At 44.8% G+C, this 21,393-nt stretch overlaps 1 protein-coding gene across 1 annotated transcript in view; it reads right to left on the bottom strand.

The window, feature by feature from the left end:
• Positions 1-329: 329 nt before the first annotated feature.
• LOC137524974 (FAST kinase domain-containing protein 1, mitochondrial-like) overlaps positions 330-21,393 on the bottom strand; it is a 109,081-nt gene continuing 88,017 nt past the window's right edge. Inside the window, exons 13-15 of the mRNA XM_068245565.1 lie at positions 20,722-20,860; positions 9,444-9,558; positions 330-469 (exon numbers count right to left, since the gene is read on the bottom strand). Of these exons, the coding sequence (XP_068101666.1) occupies positions 368-469; positions 9,444-9,558; positions 20,722-20,860 (356 nt within the window). The 3' untranslated portion in view covers positions 330-367. The remainder of the gene's footprint in view (positions 470-9,443; positions 9,559-20,721; positions 20,861-21,393) is intronic.

Here is a 21,393-nt window from a genome sequence, read left to right as displayed (position 1 = left end):
TGCGGTTACTGCTGTTAAGTCGCTAGATGTATGGATACCTTAAAGAGACTCCGTAACAAAAAAAAAAAAAAAGTCCTCTGTGGGAGGGGGAAGATGCACAAGCCACCATCTTCTACATGTAGGTCCCCTATTTGCAAAATTCACAAATCCTCCTTTTTCATGTGAAGGGTTCCCCTAGGGCAGGGATTATGTGGCCTGGTGCTGATACAGGAGTGTGGACACAGGTTCACCTTCTTGCTGTGGACTGATTAGGGAGGCATTGTGTATGCAGAGTGGGCAGTGCTCATCTAAAAAGTCTTGTTATGAGCAACACAACTGTAAGAACCGCATCATAAAAAAGTATATTTTAATATCTGTAAAACACATTTTATGAACTGCAAACATTATCAGCAAATATCTTTTTTCGGAGGTAGTTAGTCCATGCATCCTTTGTTCCCAGAGTGTCAGAATACCATTCATAGTGGGGGATCTGCAAAACACAGAGAAAACTAACTTACTACATATACCACCATTCTTCACGAGCCAATCATTCAGGAATAGGTGCTTCACTTCTGACACGTGGAAAAGGACAAATACAAATATTCTCTGTCCCAGAAAATCAGACCTGAAATTTGGCTGAACAGCTGGGCCACAATTCTCCAGCCTTTACAGTAGCAAGACAAAGGGTTTGATTCACAAAGCGGTGCAAACTGTTTAGCACGGGTGTGCTAAACAGTTAGCACATGAAGTGCCGTTCGCGGACTTTTGCGCGCGCAAAGTGCCGCGATTCACGCGATCGTGGACTTAATTGCGCGTGCAAAAGTCCACTTTCGTGCAAATCGCAGCACTTTGCGCATGCAAAAGTCCGCGAACGGCACTTCACGTGCTAACTGTTTAGCACACCCGTGCTAAACAGTTTGCACGGCTTTGTGAATCAAGCTCAAAGTATGTGAACCCTTTGAAATGATATGGATTTCTGCAACAATTGGTCATAAAATGTGATCTGATCTTCATCTAAGTCACAACAATAGACAATCACGGTCTACTTAAACTAATACCATATAAATAATTAAATGTCTCCATGTTTTTATTGAACACACCATGTAAACATTCACAGTGCAGGTGGAAAAGGTATGTGAAACCTTGGATTTAATAACTGGTTGAAGCTCCTTTGGCAGCAATAAGTTAACCACTGAAGGTAAATGGACTGAAATCTCTGCCTCCATGCGCGTCAATTAGCGCGTATCTCCGCCTCTCCCCCGCCCCTCTCAGTGAAAGAAGACTGAGAGGGGCAGGCGGAGGCAGCGATCCGCGGTGATAGACGCGTGTAGAGGCAGAGCTACAGCCAAAAGCTCTGTCTCTCACGGAAGCGCTCCCCGCAATGTGCCGCGGGGATTCGGCATTTTAGTCAGGGCAATGATGTAAAAGATTTTTAAAATAAAGACGTGAATTTAATGAGACTTCAGAGTCTCTTTAAGCCTATGTGGATGAGTATTCTTGTCCAGATAGGCACAGCTAAAGACAAACTGGACGAATATTCTCATCCAGTTTCCAAGCTACAATACCCATGGGGGTCGTGGGGCCTGCGCACCCTGGCGGTTTTCAGTTTCGGCGATTGGGGAAGAGAAGCAAAGCTTTTCAGAACCAATCGCAGTGCCTGCAATGAATGGACAGGACCCCAATCAGAGGCTTTGAACTGCCTCTACAACAATTTGTCCTAATAGGGACCTTATGGAACTTTGCCCTTCTCAGCCTATATCTGAATAATTTCGGGGGTTGTATGAATGTGAGGTGGTTGTATGTGTGGGGATCAACCACCATCAGTCCTTTTTAAATATATTATGTGGGTGTTACATTTTTTGATAAATAAAAATTATGATATTTTAAAATGTATAACATGGATTGTGCTTTCTTGTTACTTGGCATATGCCGTCCTTATTGGTCTCCTACATGTATACTTTTTCTTATCTGGAACTAGAAGCAGTGAGTGGAGGGGGCGGAACTACAGATGGGCAGAGAGGAGGAAGAAAACTGAAACTTCCTTTCCGCACATAATTTGACAGCTGAGCAGAGCGGGGACATGGGGATGCTGGAGGGGGAAATTGTGCTTTAACATGTCACAGCATTACAAATAAAATAGTATTCAAATTTTGACCTAAAAAAAAAAAAGTTCTGGGGTACTAAGTTTAGTGACAGTAACTAGTACTGGGACAAAATCTGTACATTATGTCATTTCTGAAAGTGACCAGAAAACCTGGCTAATTATCATGTGATACTTCTGAGGGAATTATAAACCAGGGATAGTTAATGAGATGCTAATAATTGTAAATTGATGCAATGTTTAGTTCCGCCCCCACCACTTGCTTGTAGTTTCAGATAAGTGTTACAGCACAGAGCGGCAGAAGAGCTGTGCTGTGTGTGGAATTGTGGTAATTACCACAAGCCCGCAAATATTGCAGCTCCTCTGCATGCTACATATTTCACCACTACATATTTGTTGGGTTTACTGCAATGACAGAATCATTCCACAAAACAAAAAGCTCTTGCAATAAAAAAAAAAAAAAAAAAAAAAGCTATTTAACTGAAAATAAACATATGAGACTTTTCTTTGCTACTAATGTTCTATCAATTATCCATACTACTCATACAATCCATTGTAACATAAGCTTTAAATTAAGGAATGTGAAAATACATTTAAAGAGAATATAATCTTTGCAAACTGTTTCTCTGATTATTCCTGGTAGAGATGGGACAAATCACAAATTTCCTTGAACCCGATTCCAAAAAGATTCCTGATTTATTTGAATCTAACGAATCCTGCACATAAGAATTGTGCAATCCGTGTTAGGCCTCGTTCACATCTGCTGCGCTGAAAAACGTGTTAAAGCGCATGGTAAAAAACGCATGCGCTTGTGCGCGCTTTAGTCCGCGTTTCTGTGCGTTGCGCTGCGCTTCTTTAAAGCACATTTTGCTTACTGTAGCAGCAGCAGTTGTCAATAAAACTTTGTTTTTGTATGTAAATGTATTTTTTTCTCCAATTAGGGGTAAAAAACGCATGCGCTTCTATGCGCTTGTACGCGCTTCTATGCGCTAAAAAAGCGGACCCATTCACTTGCATTGCTGTGCGCTTTACAGCTCAGCGCACAGAAATGCATGCAACCCTACGTTTCTGTAACGCTGCTCAGCGCAGCGCATAGATGTGAACCAGCTACATTTAGTTACATGGACAAATGAATACCTTGCTGAACGCACAGGGCAGTGCGCTGTGGAAAGTGCACAGAAACGTCCCTGATGTGAACGAGGCCTTAGACTTAGAATACAGTAGAATCCCCTCATAGTAAACAACAAGGGAACGGAAAGATAGCTTAATATCCACTATCCACTTCTCCCTCTCAATACCAGCTGTCAAACACCAGGTCAAGAATCAAATAAAATATCGCCGCTTAAAAGGGCTAACACCTCAACATATCCGAGATAACCTTAGCTTTGATGAATTGACTGACTCCAGCTTGGACCCTGATACTCTGGTGTTTAAATACAACAAATGTGTGTCCTCCACCTTTGAGACCATTGCTCCTCTGCGCACCACATATCTTACTCCACACCATCATGCACAGTGGTTTGATAACGCTATAAAAGAGCTGAAAAGACAAGGCCGAAAACTTGAGAGACTGTGGCGCAAATCTCAGTCCCCAGAAGACAAACATGCCTTAATCCTCCACTTGAAGAGCTACCAAAAGGTAATCACGGGAAAAAAATCATCCTTTCTATCACAAGAGATTGCAAATGCAGTTAACAAACCAGCCCAACTGTTCCGCACAGTGGAAAAACTCTGCAACCCGGCATGTCTAAAATTTAACATCGAGTCTTCAAAGGACCTCTGTGACCAATTTGCCCATTTCTTCACAGACAAAGTCTCCGCTATAAGGTCTGCCATCCAACTTACAGCATCTGAGCCTAATATAGCGCCGAAGACCATTAGCAGAGACAATGTAACACCTTGGTCAAACTTCAAAGAAATTGATGAAGAAGTCACATCAAGCATCCTCCTTCACGTCCGCCTAACTACCTGTGACCTAGATCCTGGCCCAACACAGTTCATGTTGAACTGCCCCGACCTGTTCGTACCGGTATTCCTAAAAATTGTTAACTGTTCAGTAAAGCAGGAAATATCCCTGATTTTAAGGAAGGAAGCAATCATCAGGCCTCTCCTCAAAAAACCCTCCTTGGACCCAGATGCAATGACCAGCTACAGACCTGTCTCTAACCTTCCCTTTCTGGGCAAGCTAATTGAAAAAGCTGTTTACCTCCAGCTAGAAGCCAAAATCCTACAAAACAACAGTTATGACCCATTCCAGTCTGGCTTCAGGAAACACCACAGCACTGAAACGGCCCTCATCCAAATATGCAACCACCTGCTCATGGCAAGAGACAGAGGAGAGTGCTCCATCCTCATACTGCTAGACCTTTCTGCAGCCTTTGATACAGTTGACCATGACATCTTGATAAACAGGCTACAGGAATACTGCGGCATTGATGGCATAGTTCTTCAGTGGTTCCAATCCTTCTTGAGTGGCAGAACCCACAAAGTGTCTATGGGGCCCTTCCTGTCCACCCCTGTATCACTTAGGTATGGGGTGCCCCAGGGCTCAATCCTCTCTCCCCTGCTTTTCACGATTTACATGTTACCGCTGGGAAAACTAATCCAAAAACATGGCCTGACATACCACTGCTATGCAGACGACACTCAACTATATCTTTCCTTCAAGCCTGGTGTGACAGACCCAACTCTAACTATAAACGCCTGCTTACGTGAACTACAGCAATGGATGAATGACAACTGGCTGAAACTAAATGCAGACAAAACTGAAGTCCTTCTGATAGGAGGGCAGAGCATGATAACAAAACAACTTAACTTGCAGTCTTCACCACTGGGAATAGGAGGCACGGATCTGCGCAGCTCTGATCATGTGCGTAGCCTGGGAGTTCTAATTGATTGGGATTTAAACTTTAGAACTCAAATCTCTGCTGTGGTGAAATCATCCTATTTTCACCTGAAGAACATTGCAAAAATCAAGCACCTCATACCCCCAGAAGATCTGCCAACCTTAGTCCACGCCTTCATCACATCTCGACTGGACTACTGCAATGCTCTCTACACTGGCCTTCCAAAAAAGGTCTTGTACCGACTACAGCTGATACAGAATACTGCTGCCAGACTGCTAACCAACCAACCCCGTCACTGCCACATAACGCCAGTCCTGCACTCCCTTCACTGGCTACCTATAGAATGGAGGGTCCTATTCAAGATCGGCCTACTGACATTTAAATCCCTGAATAATTTAGGCCCTGGATACATGAAAGATATGTTGCAGCTGCGTAGCAATCCCCGCATTCTCAGATCAACAGGTTCTAATAATCTAGTCATACCCAGAGTCCACTTGGAAACTTTTGGTCCCAGAGCCTTCTGTCATGCTGCCCCTACGTTTTGGAACTCCTTACCTCAACAGATCAGGACAGCTCCATCCCTGGACGTGTTTAAATCCAGACTGAAAACCCACCTGTTCAGTTTGGCATTTGCAGAAATATAACTTTTGTTGTGTGAATACTTCATCCTACTAATTACTGAATCTGAGAGAGCCTAAGCGCTTTGAGTCCTATGGGAGAAAAGCGCTATAGAAATGTTATTGTATTGTATTGTATTATATTAATATACCAAAAGTTTACAATACAGTAGTATAGTCTAAAGGTGCCCATACATGGTACAATGTCTTTTTTTTATTAGATAATTTAGTTCGATTATTCCGTTAGATTGAATATAAAGATTTTTCCAGCATGTCCGATCTGATTTTTCTTGAAAAAACGGGATAATCGTTCGAATTTCTTGATCGAAAAAAAATAAAAATTTCAACTTTCATTCTATTCGATCATTTAGATCAGTGTTTCCCAACCGCTGTTCCGCGCGCGGGATGTTGCCTGGTGTGCCGTGTGGGGATCCCCAACCTGTGGTCCGCGGGACGCAGGACTGTCCTCTTCCCCCCCCCCCCTCCCCCTCCCTCCCGTCCCCGCGGCCGCCGCTATTACCTTAGCAGCTCTCCCCTCTCCAGCGCGTGTATTTATTCAAGCAGCTTATCTCCTGGCTGCTCTGTGTGTGATGCGCAGGAAGCAGGGCTCGGTTACCATAGTAACGGCGATACATATCGCCGTTACAGGAAGCCGCTGCCCTGCTTCCTGCCGCATCACAAAGAGCAGCCGGGAGATACGCTGCTTGAATAAATACACGCGCCGGAGAGGGGAGAGCGGCCGCTGTTAAGGTAATAACAGCGGCGGGGACGGGCGGGGGGCACCACCTACCCATACTGGCTATACCGGGGCACTATACTGGCTATCCTGGGGCACTATACTAGCTATCCTGGGGCGCTATCCTGGGGCACTATACTGGCTTTCCTGGGGCACTATACTAGCTATACTGGGGCACTATACTGGGGCACTATACTGGCTATCCTGGGGCACTATACTGGCTATACTGGGGCGCTATCCTGGGGCACTAAACTCGCTATACTGGAGCACTATACTGGCTATACTGGGGCACTATACTAGCTATACTGGGGCGCTATACTGGGGCGCTATACTGGCTATACTGGGGCACTATACTGGCTATACTGGGGCACTATTCTGGCTATACTGGGGCACTATACTGGCTATACTGGGGCACTATACTGGCTATACTGGGGCGCTATACTGGGGCACTATACTGGCTATACTGGGGCACTATACTAGCTATACTGAGGCAACTAAACTCCCTATACTGAGGCAACTATGCTAGCTATGCAGCCGCACGAAAGCCCCCCCCCCCCCCCCCCCATAGCCTGCTACGCATGGCACTGTCCACTAGGTCGCGCAAACACCCGGGCCCTAAACCAACACCTCCTCCACCCCCACCCCCCACCAAAATTTGGTCGGAAAGTGTTCCCCGGCCGGAAAAGGTTGGGAACCACTTATTTAGATCGAATAAACGGGATAATCGAACGTTTTTATTGCACCATGTATGGCCACCATTAGTCTAACTACTATTCTTACACGCATCACACGATTCTTATACATATAGTAGTCGTTAGATTTGTGATTGAAAAGATTTAAGACACCCTCAATGCCTCACAGAAATAGAAGCAGGCCAGGTACCCAGCTCAAGAGGGACAAAAGGAGAACCTACGCAGGTTACCCCAGCATCTACAACCAGGTGAGACCTCTCCATTAGAGTCTTGTCCCACCACCCACAATACAGCTGTTAATCCTACTAAGTGGCCAAATCCAAGTAGACTTTAAACAACCATCCTTCAAATCTGAAGAGGTTCGATGGAAGACTTTACAAATCAAAGTATCAAAAACTCCCTTTAAAGCCAACAAAAAAGGAAGAGAGACAGCCGCCACTCAAATGCAGACTGGTAACAGCCCAGAAGATGGACATGGGTAACACTCTGCGCTCACAGCTCCCATAGACAGTCCAATAGCAATTGAAGAAATCGCTGTGCACTAGTGTGGCACACAAAAGTAAAGGGGTGGCCTAACAGCCATTTCATGGGTCACCCCGTACATAGGCCTCAATTCACTAAGCTTTATCAAACATTTGATAATTTAACTCATTGGTAAAATCTCATTTTTAATTCCCTAAGTTGTTATATTTATTGAATGTTTTATCGATAAAACGTTCAATACATCTGTAACACCTTAGCGAATTCAAAATTAGATTTTACCCATGAGGTAATTTATCAAACGTTTGATAAAGTGTTTGATGAAGCTTAGTGAATGGAGGCCATCGTGTACAGAGGCACTGTAGGGTGTACCAGGTGGAATAAACATATGGAGCATTCACACTAGTGCCCAGCGCTTCCTTCTTCAATTGGTATTGGACTGTGTTTTAAAGTGTACCTGAGACGAGGGGAGCTAAAAGTTTTCTACATACCGGTGTCTTCCTCCAGCCTCCTCCACGCAGACCACTCCCACGCCAGCGTCTAAATCCTCCTAGAGGCTCCGGTAGCAGCCCTGCTCTCTAGTGCAGTGTGGCCAAGCGCGCTCCCCCTCTCGCTCCTGCAGCTGGGAGCGTTCTGTGCCAGAGGCTGGCCGCGGAGAACGGGAGTGTTACCAAAGCATCTAGGAGGAGTTAGAGGCTGGTGTGGGAGCAGTCGGCGCAGAGGGGGCTGGAGGAAGACCCAGGTATGAACAAAACTTTTAGTCCCCCTCGTCTCAGGTTCTCTTTAAAGAGAACCTGAACCGAGAAGGATATAGCGGCTGCCATATTTACTTTAAATAATACCAGTTGCCTGGCAGTCCTGCTGATCTATTTGGCTGCAGCAGTTTCTGAATCACACACCTGAAGCAAGCATGCAGCTCAGGGCCTGTTTCCATTGCGCAGATGCGATTGCATCGCGCCGCATATAGCTACAAGTGACTCGGAAGTTCTGATGCAGCAGTCTGTTATTGCCTAGGGGAATCGGACGTGTGCTGCGGATATCTGCAGCATGCATCTGATTCCTTTCCCGGGTCGCATCGCAAAAATTGCATGCAGTGGAAACTACTTCATTGATGTGCTTTGGCATCAGTTTCGATGCAATCCGAATTTGTGGCTAGTGGCAACGGGCCCTAATCCTGATCTGCATGCTTGTTCAGGATCTGTCTCTACTAGTATTAGACCCTGAAGGACAGGACAGCCAGGCAATCTGTATTGTTTAAAACATACATGTCACACTCCGGCCTGTGGGCCAAATCTGGCCCTCGGAGCCATCAGATTTGGCCCTCAGGTGGTTTCCCCACTTTGCATTAGGTTTGGCCCTCTTAGGAGGGGGCCACTAGACATTGAGGTTGGCCCACGACTTGGTCCCAGAGCTCAATTTCGGCCCACTTTATATTTGAGTCTGACACCTTTAGTTTAAAAGGAACTAAATATGTCAGCCCCGTATTCTGCTCACCTCAGATGTGCTCAAAATAGGTTCTAATGTGACTGATACAATATTAGACAAGACACAGAACATTAATATTGCACTTTTCTCCTGGCAGGCTCAGTGCTTCAGGGAGGCAGCCACAAGGAGACTTGCCCTAAGACAGTGGCTGGATAGTGTACTGCCTTTGACATGGGAGACCAGGGTTTGAATCCTGGCTAGGGTCAGTACCTATTTAGTAAGGAGTTCAAGGCAAGACTCCCTAACACTGCAGGGTGGTCTCCTGAGCGCGTCCCAGTGGCTGCATCTCTAGAGCGCTTTGAGTCCAACAGGAGAAAAGCGCCATACAAATGTTCGGATTATTAAGACTCCTCCCAGTTTTAAGCACTGGCTTAAGCCCTGGTCAAAGGCTCAAATCCCACATCAAAGGTAACAGCCTTATCAGTACGCTATCCTCATTCTTATTCACACCTATTACAGCTGCTATACCACAATGAAAGTGAAATTTAACAGATCTCTGTACTATACCTCAATCACATGGTACCCCAACATCTCCAGATGCCTTTTCTTCACTGCCAAATATCCTTTTAAATGTGTAGAATTCCTGCAGAATTCTGTGCAGGATAGGAATATCACTACATACCTATACAATACAAAAAATGTCTTCAATTCAGAGGTAAATGATATGTATGACTAAAATATACAAAAACAGTTCAACTTCAAAATTTACACTGCCCACTTTTTCAAAATCTAATCTATATATTTGTAGCTTTAACAGAAAGGCTAACATAACTAGTGTAATTGTGTCAATCCCTTCAAAGGATACCCGAGAACCCTGCCATTAACAGTGTAAGAATGGTTCCAGTCCTGGGGCGGGGTTTTGCAGGAGACTGCACGCTAGGAGACTGTTAGCGAAACCGCAGTCTACTTACATTGTACAGCACTGCGATCTACAGCAGCGTTGTACTATGGGACAGCCTTATCACTCAGCTGTCCCCTGGGGAGACTCACAGAGCGATCCTCTCTCATAGGCTGATGCCTATGAGAGAGGATCGCTAGGATTGGCTGGCGGTGGGGAGGAGTTAAAGGAAAAAAAATAGCAAAATGTAATTAAAAACAAACAAACAAACAAACATGCCGGCAGGGATCAGAGCCCACCAATAGGAATCTCTGCTGGTGGGCAGAAGGGGGGGGGGAATAACTTGTGTGCTGAGTTGTACGGCCCTGCAGCGAGCACTTAAAGCTGCAGTGGCCTAAATTGTACAAAATAGCCTGGTCACTAGGAGGTGTAAGCCTATGGTCCTGAAGTGGTTAACCCAGTGGCCAAGTTTGAAAACCCTGCAATTAACAGTCTAAGGCTGCAGTTTACATTTTCCAATTGAAAATGAATGGCTGAAATTTGATTGGTTGTTTAATGCTCCGCCCACTTTTCCTGGATTTGTAGCCTCAGTCACCAAGTGAGCAACTGTGCCAAGTGTGGGGACTTTTTACAGTTTCATGGCCTCTTCTCAATAACACATTCATTGAAGTATACCAGAACTAAAATCTATGAACTACTGCCCCTTTTATCTCTTTTCTGATCTCAGAAGCCATTTTCTGCCAGGAAAGTGTTTTATGGCTGTAATTCCTTATCAGTGAGGGTTACGCTATAATCTGATCTGGACAGAATCTGTCACTTTCATACCGGATTTTAAACTTTCAGGTAGAGAAAGTTAAAAAGGAACATAGCCTGCAGTTTGTGTGCTAGGCACTGTTCATACACGTCTATCTCATCATGTCACATGTCACCTCGGGTGTTTAACAATAAACTGGAAAGAAAAAAATGTGTGAGCATAACATGAGAGGCATAGGCTACTGCCCGTGGTGCAGTTGGCAGACGTGTCATGCAGTGGGAGGCAGAGGACAGTCCTCGGCTGCACGAAGGTGCTGTGGGTGCTGAGAGCAGCCGCTGAATCCATGGTGGTGAAAATGGCCTGGCTTTCTGGAGGGCTGCAAGGGAGCGCAGGTGCGGCGGAGGTCAAGCTAGCCGAGGCTGTGTGCGCGGTGGCGATAGGAGGTCTGGCACAGCCGGGAGATCAGGGTCTGTGTTGGGTCGAGATAGGAGAGGAAGCAGCATAGATGCAGGAGCCACGCTGGCCGTGGGTTGCCGACCGACTAGCTGCTGATGTAGTAGGGAGAAGACAGGACTCGGAGCACACAGTAGACATATACAAACAGCAGCAGTGGCCAGATGGATATGGCGTGAGAAAGCTCAAACCTCCGTAGTGAGCCACAGCATAAGCCACATCTTCCGTTGTCAGGGTTAAAGGAACACTATCAATACCCAAGTGTTCTAAAATGACAATGTACAAATAATGTCTAAGTAGCTGTGTAAACATTTTCCTACTTTTCATGTTAACTACTTCCGGACCGTGCTGATTGAAATCTACCCCCTGTTTTGATCCCCTTAGATTTCAATCATCCTGCCGTGCGTTCTCACCACTACCGCCGATTGTGCTGCTCTCTCCCTGCCGCAGATCACTCGCCCTGCCGTCTATATGACGGCAGAGCTGTGTGAGCCGGTCAGGAGATGATTTCATTGGCTCCTGATCCTGTCATCACTGTAAAGGTGGCCACACACCATACAATTTTTTAAATATCTGTTCAATTTAAGAATTGCAATCAATTTTTCTGGCTGATTGTAACATTTCAAAAATATGACCAATGTACCACACACCTATGTTCAATTTTTCCCCAAGTATCATAAAAATGATTGGAAACTCTGTCAATTTATTAATATACACACCCAAGCAATTTTCTCAATCTAACACACACCATACAATCTTTAGAGGAATTGAAGAAAAATATCTGGCATTCTGGATAGATAAAAATCGAAAAAAAACAGGAAATCCGATCGGATTTTTCAGTCGAATGAAAAAAAGCTTTCGTTTTTTTCAGGAGATCCGATCGTTTTTATCGAATTGCCGTAAAATCGGATCATTTTATTGTATCGTGTGTGGCCACCTTAAGCCAATCCCATTGGCTTACATTGATAGGCAGCATCAGGAGCCAATGAAAGTGGCTCCTGATCTGCTCACACAGCTCTCCATCATAGAGATGGCAGAGATGGAGGAGCGGCGTGACAGTTGCAAGCGGTGTGTATGCGCCACAATTCATCAGGAAGCGCTGTTCTTTGGTACCACCGGTCTCTGGTCCTTAAGGGGCCAGAGGCTGCTGGTACATAAGTGGTTAAATATCAGAGGCAAAAGCTGTAATTTATTGAGGGTAGGATTTAGCTATATTGGGACAAATCAATTGCAGAAGGGGTGTCTGCTTCAATGCACAGCCAGAGTTGCATATCAGACTACAGAAAGCAAATATCAAACATATCAAACTCTGAAAGCGAAAACAGTATGAAAAGCTGTGACAATTAGTTACATTTCCTCTGCTCTCTTCAGACACATCAGTCAGAAACACAGGACACAGAAGCTGCAGCTGTTGGGAGCTTTCTCTCTGTCACACACAGAGTTACACACAGAGTTAACTGATCAAGTGTGAGGGGAATTTCCCCTCTCCTCATGGCTCAGTCAGCCTTCAGTTTTGGCGTCTGTGAAGTTTGAAAGTATTTTGATAGCAGTAAACAAAGAGGTTGCTACTAAAATGTATACACCAGTACTTAGCAGCACTTCCCAAACAATTCCTGTGTCAAATGAAAAAAATATGTGAATCAATAGTATTCCTTTAAGCATCATGCAATGGTGATGGAGTGGATAGCACGTTTGCTTTCCAGCGTTAAATGTTAAGTTCAGATTTCAGCCAGGGCACTGCATGGAGTCTGTATGTTCTCCCAATGTTTGTATGGGTTTGTCCTAGCCACTATAGTTTCCTCCCACACAGCAAAAATATGCAGATATGCTAATTGGTTCCCCCCGGGGGTGTGGTGGTGGGGGGGGTGGGTGGGCTGGGGAGGATCGGGTGCGGTTTGGAGTGTATAGGCATGTAGGTAGCCAGTGCAGGTATATGGTATCTAGGTATAGTTGCCCGAGTATAGGGAGTATAGTTGCCCCAGTATAGGGTGCATAGATACCTCAGTATAGGGATTATAGTTGCCCCACTATAGATAGTATAGTTGCCCCAGTATAGGGAGTATAGCTGTTGTGTGGTCGGGTCGGTGAGTAGACAGACCCGCGGACCGGCTGCAGACGGCCCAGACCGGGGGATGGGAACCCTTGATCTAGCAGGTGTACAAGGATTTAGTCTACAATAGTGAAATAAGACCATGCCTATGTTAGGGATGGATAGTGTAATGGTTAAGGGCTTTGCCTCTGACACTGGAGACCTGGGTTCGAATCTCGGCTCTGTCTGTTCAGTAAACCAGCACCTATTCAGTAGGAGACCTTGGGCAAGACTCCCTAACACTGCTACTGCCTATAGAGCACGTCCTTGTGGCTGCAGCTCTGGCGCTTTGAGTCCACCAGGAGAAAAGCGTGATATAAATGTTCTTTGTTAGTTTGTTTACATTGCAAGCTCCTTGAGGGGTAGCCAGTGACATGACTATATATTCTGTAAAGTGGCACAAAAAATGTGATCAGTACATAACAATAACATAATGTTCTAGTGCTAAAAGAATACATATTATGTAACAGAAAAAAATGCCCCAGTTCAAACTGGCCAATGCAAGCCATAATTCAATAGTCAAATCCTAAAGGTGCCCACAAATGGCCCAATTTTAAAGGACAATTGAAGCGAGAGGGATATGCAGGCTGCCAAATGTATTATTAAAGTGTACCAGAGACGACAGATCCTTACCTTTTCATACATACCTGGGGCTTCCTCCAAGCCCCATGGGCACAGATCTCTCCCACACTGCCGTCCTACAGTACCGGGTCCCATAACTTCCTCCAGTCGCGGTTAGTCTGACGCAAGTGAAGTGCGCTATTTACGGCTGCGGGAGAGGAGTAAAGAGCGGACTTCCTCTTGCACAGACTGGCCGCGACTGGAGGAAGTTACGGGACCCGGTACCGGAGATGCAGGCAGTGGAGGACGGCGGCGTGGGAGCAATCTGTGCCTATGGGGCTGGAGGAAGCCCCAGGTATGTATAAAAAGATAAGTATCTGTCGTTTCTGGTTTCCTTTAAGCAAAACCAGTTTGACTGGCTATCCTGCTGATCATCTGCCTCTAATGCTTTCAGCCATAGACCCTGAACAAGCATACAGCAGATCAGAGGTTTCTGACATTATCAGATCTGACAAGATAAGCTGCAAGCTGGTTTCTGATGATTCTGACACTACTGCAGCCAAATAGATCAGCAGGGCTGCCAGGCAACTGGCATTGTTTAAAAGGAAATAAATATGGCAGCATCCATTTCCCTCTCACTGCAGCTGTCTTGCTTTCGCCAGATTATTCACATTGTACTGTATGAAAACAGAGCAGATGGTGGGCCCCAATTGTTCCAGAACAATTGTATTAACCATCGAACTGGTTGATCTCCATGTTGGATTTCTTCAGAGACAATTACAACTGGCATAGGAAACGGTTTTGATGCTTCATTGCTATGGATTGAGCAAATACGAACTTCTCTTTCGATCTGGATGACCTCATGAAAATATGATTGTTCACTAAAAATAGCAACATAAAGACCCAGTTCAAACTTGAGATTGTAAAATGCTAGCGATTAGCGTTGGCGATTTTAATGCAATTAACACGTATTTTCACTGCACATTTTTGCTTTTTCTGAGCTAAAAAATGCTGCACATTTACGTTTCACGCTAATCGCTGGCGATCGGGCAGTGAGATTACTGCCATATACTTGACAATGCACTAACACTTTAAAAAGGGGGTGATTTGCTGCAAGCGGCCACTAATCGCCCAAGTGCGAATGGGCCCTAATATGCAACTTAAAACACCCGCGGGCCTGATGGGGAACACAAAGGAGCAGACAGTATGCAGAGTATTAGAACAATGTGGCAACAAACGTCGTGAAGCTAATGGAAATCCTGTGCAATGGGTTTTTGATAAACTTTTGCTTTCATTATAGTCTTAAAGAGGAATACCTGAAAACTTAAAAAAAAATGTATTAATTGAATGGATTATAAGCGGTGAAGATTGGATCCTTTGCCTGTGGATATTGCTACCCCTTAGGTCCCTTTTACACTTAATCATTTGGTGTGCGTTAGTGTGCGTTGGTACTAATTTTTTCCATAGCAGTGCATTAGGAAGAAGATGATTTCAGTTAAAACGCGTTAAAGAGGAACTCCAGTGAAAATAATGTAATAAAAAAGTGCTTCATTTTTACAATAATTATGTATAAATGATTTAGTCAGTGTTTGCCCATTGTAAAATATTTTAAATCCCTGATTTACAGTCTGACACTTATTACATGGTGACATTTTTACTGCTGACAGCTGCTGCAATGCAGCAAGGTTCACAGACAGGAAACTGCCAGGAGTACGTACTCAGAATTTCTTGTGGGATGGGTTTCACCACAATATCAGTCCGAGGGACCACCAGGGCAGGCTGCAGCCACCCTAGTCTGCACCCAAGCACACTGATCTCCCCCCCCCCCCCTGCCCCCTGATCGCCCACAGCACCCCTCAGACCCCCCCCCCCCCCTGCCCACCCCCCAGACCCCTGTTTACACCCAATCACCCCCCTAATCACCCATCAATCACTCCCTGTCACTATCTGTCAACGCTATTTTTTTTTTAACCCTAAACTGCCCTCTGGGGACTCCTGATCACCCCCCCACCCCTCAGATTCTCCCCAGATCCCCCCCCCCCGTGTACTGTATACCTCTATCCCCCTGATCACCTGTCAATCACCCCCTGTCACTGCCACCCATCAATCAGCCACTAACCTGCCCCTTGCGGGCAATATGATCACCCACCCACACCAATAGATCGCCCGCAGATCCGACGTCAGATCACCTCCCAAGTGCAGTATTTACATCTGTTCTCTACCCTAAACACCCACTAATTACCCATCAATCACCCCCTATCACCACCTGTCACTGTTACCCATCAGATCAGACCCTAATCTGCCCCTTGCGGGCACCCAATCACCCGCCTACACGCTCAGATTGCCCTAAGACCCCCCCTTATCAATTCGCCAGTGCATTAGTTACATCTGTTCTTCCCTGTAATAACCCACTGATCACCTGTCAATCACCTGTCAATCACCCATCAATCACCTCCTGTCACTGCCACCCATCAATCACCCCCTGGCACTGCCACCCATCAATCACCCCCTGGCACTGCCACCCATCAATCAGCCCCTACCCTGCCACTTGCGGGCAATCTGATCACCCACACCAATAGATCGCCCGCAGATCCGACGTCAGATCACCTCCCAAGTGCATTGTTTACATCTGTTCTCTCCTCCAAACACCCACTAATTACCCATCAATCACCCCCTGTCACTGCTATCCATCAGATTAGACCCCTATCTGCCCCTAGGGCACTCAATCACCCGCCCACACCCTCAGAACGCCCTCAGACCCCAGCCCTGATCACCTCGCCAGTGCATTGCTTGTATCTATTCCCCCCTCTAATCACACCTTGAGACACCCATCAATCACCTCCTGTCACCCCCTAGCACACCCACCCATCAGATCAGGCCCTAATTTGGCCCGTGTGGGCTCCTGATCGCTCGGCCAAACCCTCAGATCCCCCTCAGACCCCCTTCCGATCACCTCCCCAGTGCATTGATTGCATCTATTTTCCCCTCTAACAGCCCCCTGAGACACCCATCAATCACCTCCTGTCACCCCCCCTAGCACTCCTATCCATCAGATCAGGCCCAATACAACCTGAAATCTAAAAGGCCACCCTGCTTATGACCGGTTCCACAAAATTCGCCCCCTCATACACCACCTGTCAGATGCTTATACCCCTGAACAGTCATTTTGAGACATTTGGTTTCCAGACTACTCACGGTTTTGGGCCCGTAAAATGCTAGGGCGGTATAGGAACCCCACAAGTGACCCCATTTTAGAAAAAAGACACCCCAATGTATTCTGTTAGGTGTAGGACGAGTTCATAGAAGATTTTATTTTTTGTCAAAAGTTAGCGGAAATAGATTTTTGTACACAAAAGAGACTGATTTGCCTGGCACTCAGCAATGGGGGAGTTCAAAAAAGGTCATCAGCACCTGGTCACACTCCCGCATCCGCCCTCCACGCAGGTCAGAACGATCTACTGCATGTATGTTCCAAGAAATGTGACATGTGTTTTCTTGCCTTAATGGTGAAAATTTATGGGAAAATAAAAGCGTTTTCAGGAAGCTGTGCACAGACTGACTTTCATGTGCTGTCGGAAATAGATTTTTATTGTTTGTTTTTTTTTCCACAAAGTGTCATTTTTCACTAACTTGGGACAAAAAATAAAATCTTCTATGAACTCGCCATACACCTAACGGAATACCTTGGGGTGTCTTCTTTCTAAAATGGGGTCACTTGTGGGGTTCCTATACTGCCCTGGCATTTTAGGGGCCCTAAACCGGGAGGAGTAGTCTAGAAAACAAATGCCTCAAAATGACCTGTGAATAGGACGTTGGGCCCCTTAGCGCACCTAGGCTGCAAAAAAGTGTCACACGTGGTACCGCCGTACTCAGGAAAAGTAGTATAATGTGTTTTGGGGTGTATTTTTACACATACCCATGCTGGGTGGGAGAAATCTCTCTGTAAATGGACAATTGTGTGTAAAAAAAAAAATCAAACAATTGTCATTTACAGAGATATTTCTCCCACCCAGCATGGGTATGTGTAAAAATACACCCCAAAACACATTATACTACTTCTCCTGAGTACGGCGGTACCACATGTGTGGCACTTTTTTACACCCTAAGTACGCTAAGGGGCCCAAAGTCCAATGAGTACCTTTAGGATTTCACAGGTCTTTTTGCGACATTTGGTTTCAAGACTACTCCTCACGGTTTAGGGCCCCTAAAATGCCAGGGCAGTATAGGAACCCCACAAATGACCCCATTCTAGAAAGAAGACACCCAAAGGTATTCCGTTAGGAGTATGGTGAGTTCATAGAAGATTTTATTTTTTGTCACAAGTTAGCGGAAAATGACACTTTGTGAAAAAAAACAATTAAAATCAATTTCCGCTAACTTGTGACAAAAAAAATAAAATCTTCTATGAACTCACCATACTCCTAAAAAGTGCCACACATGTGGGATCGCCGTACTTGGGAGAAGTAGTATAATGTGTTTTGGGGTGTATTTTTACACATACCCATGCTGGGTGGGAGAAAGATCTCTGTAAATGTCAATCTTGATTTTTTTTTACACACAATTGTCCATTTACAGAGTTATTTCTCCCACCCAGCATGGGTATGTGTAAAAATACACCCCAAAACACATTGTACTACTTCTCCCGAGTAAGGCCATACCACATGTGTGGCACTTTTTTGCACCCTAACTGCGCTAAGGGGCCCAAAGTCCAATGAGTACCTTTAGGATTTCACAGGTCATTTTGAGAAATTTTGTTTCAAGACTACTCCTCACGGTTTAGGGCCCCTAAAATGCCAGGACAGTATAGGAACCCCACAAATGACTCCATTTTAGAAAGAAGACACCCCAAGGTATTCTGTTAGTAGTATGGTGAGTTCATAGAAGATTTTATTTTTTGTCACAAGTTAGCGGAAATTGATTTTTATTGTTTTTTTTCACAAAGTGTCATTTTCCGCTAACTTGTGACAAAAAAAATCTTCTATGAACTCACCGTACTACTAACGGAATACCTTGGGGTGTCTTCTTTCTAAAATGGGGTCATTTGTGGGGTTCCTATACTGTCCTGGCATTTTAGGTGCCCTAAACCGTGAGGAGTAGTCTTGAAACAAAATTTCTCAAAATGACCTGTGAAATCCTAAAGGTACTCATTGGACTTTGGGCCCTTTAGCGCAGTTAGGGTGCAAAAAAGTGTCACACATGTGGTATCGCCGTACTCAGAAGTAGTATAATGTGTTTTGGGGTGTATTTTTACACATACCTATGCTGAGTGGGAGAAAGATCTCTGTAAATGGACAATTGTGTGTAAAAAAAATTAAAAAAAATTGTCATTTACAGAGAGATTTCTCCCACCCAGCATGGGTATGTGTAAAAATACACCCCAAAACACATTATACTACTTCTACTGAGTACGGCAATACCACGTGTGGCAATTTTTTCAGCCTAACTGCGCTAAGGGGCCCAAAGTCCAATGAGCACCTTTAGGCTTTACAGGGGTGCTTACAAATTAGCACCCCCCAAAATGCGAGGACAGTAAACACACCCCACAAATGACTCCGATTTTGGAAAGTAGACACTTCAAGGTATTCAGAGAGGGGCATGGTGAGTCCGTGGCAGATTTCATTTTTTTTTTGTCGCAAGTTACAAGAAATGGAAACTTTTTTTTTCTTTTTTTTTTGTCACAAAGTGTCATTTTCCGCTTACTTGTGACAAAAAATAATATCTTCTATGAACTCACTATGCCTCTCGGTGAATACTTTGGGATGTCTTCTTTCCAAAATGGCGTAATTTGGGGGGTATTTATACTATCCTGGAATTCTAGCCCCTCATGAAACATGACAGGGGGTCAGAAAAGTCATAGATGCTTGAAAATGGGAAAATTCACTTTTTGCACCATAGTTTGTAAACGCTATAACTTTTACCCAAACCAATAAATATACACTGAATGGGTTTTTTTTTAATCAAAAACATGTTTGTCCACATTCTTCGCGCTGCATGTATACAGAAATTTTACTTTATTTGAAAAATGTCAGCACAGAAAGTAAAAAAAAATAATTTTTTGCCAAAAATCATGTCTTTTTTGATTAATATAATAAAAAGTAAAAATCGCAGCAGCAATCAAATAGCACCAAAAGAAAGCTTTATTAGTGACAAGAAAAGGAGCCAAAATTCATTTAGGTGGTAAGTTGTATGAGCGAGCAATAAACCGTGAAAGCTGCAGTGGTCTGAATGGAAAAAAAGTGCCTGGTAAGCCCACGGTCCCCAAGTGGATAAGTGTGAACGGTGCCAGCAGGGCCGGATTTGTACTCTTTACCGCCCTAGGCCACTGTCACCAGCCGCCCCCTTCAGTAGGTAGCGAGATGACCCCTCCCCCTTTCCTCTAGTATAGGTAGCCTGATGACCCCTCCCCCCAGTATAGGTAGCCAGATGACTCCTCCCCCATTTCCCTCCAGTTAAGGTAGCCAGATGACTCCCTTAATCCCTCCTTTCCCCACCCCCCACCTTTCAGTATAGGTAGCCAGCTCACCTTCACACCGCAGTAGCCATCAGTGTCACTCATTTCTCCGCTCGTCTCCAGTGCAGAAGCTTCCTCTTCCTTTCCTTCTCCAATGCTGCCCAAGTCCATAGCCGCTGGCCACAATGCAAACGTGCACAGAGAGCAAGGTGGCTGCTGCACAGACAGTTAGCTGCAGAGTACCACGGTCAGGCGCTCGCCTGATCTCCCTGCATTGCAGCATTTGCAAGCTTGCAAATGCTGCACCAGTTTAGCCTGCTGCCTTGGTGCCCTTGCTCCTGTGGTGCCCTAGGCCATGGCCTGGGGGGCCTAGGCCTAAATCCGGCCCTGGGTGCCAGAGGAAAACACGGGCATTACTTTGAAAATCTTTTTTTCAGTTATAACTGAACAACTGATTAAGTGTAAAAGGACCCTAAAAGGACCCTAGTGTTGTGTTCTGGTCCTTGACGCAGGGCTATATAGTAAATCTGGGAGTGGGAACATCCTAATCTTATATAGTTTATACTTTATGTGGTTGATAAAAGAAAAAAAAGGCAGCATCTGAAATAATGTCCACTTTTCCTTTCTGCTGCCACTGACCTTTCAGCTCCAGCTGGTAAGGGCTTATTCTCCATAAACTGATCATCAGATCTGCACATCTGTGATGACCCAACAGAATGAAAGTCTGGCTCTACATATGCAATTGGTTTTCCATCTTTATTGAGAGTATATTCAAATTCTGCAAAAAATAAAATACAACACATGTGACCTTAAAGTGTACGCGAGGTGACATGATGAGATAATCATGTGTATGTACAGTACAAAACATTAATAACTAGGCTGTTTTACTTGTTTTTATTTTGCTGCCTGAAATAGGTAATTTCTAGGCATGGAAGCTTCTGTGTTACCTTGTCACCAAATCTAGTGAACATCGCTGATAAGCAAATTACAGTCAAAAGTTTTTCTGGTAGAACACAACTTCTGAGCTCAGTGTAGATAGATAAAAAGGTTCATGTATTTTAAGTCTAGGACGCTTAAGGTGCGTACACGTCTGATTTTATGCCCGATTGTCATTCAAACTAGACGTTTGAACGACTTGTCATTCAAACAAAAAGTCGTCCAGACTCCTTATACACACGGACGACAAAATGTTTGAAGTGCTAATTACAGCTAATTTAAATAGCGTTTGACTGGTCAATGGACTGGATAGAACAATGGACCACATCAATGATCAAACGACTTGCTGTTTGAATGTCTATTAGTGTCAAAGTA

This window comes from Hyperolius riggenbachi, chromosome 7 (genome assembly GCF_040937935.1).
Source record: "Hyperolius riggenbachi isolate aHypRig1 chromosome 7, aHypRig1.pri, whole genome shotgun sequence".
Taxonomy (NCBI): Eukaryota; Metazoa; Chordata; class Amphibia; order Anura; family Hyperoliidae; genus Hyperolius; species Hyperolius riggenbachi.
This window is presented reverse-complemented; position numbering and strand designations above follow the sequence as displayed.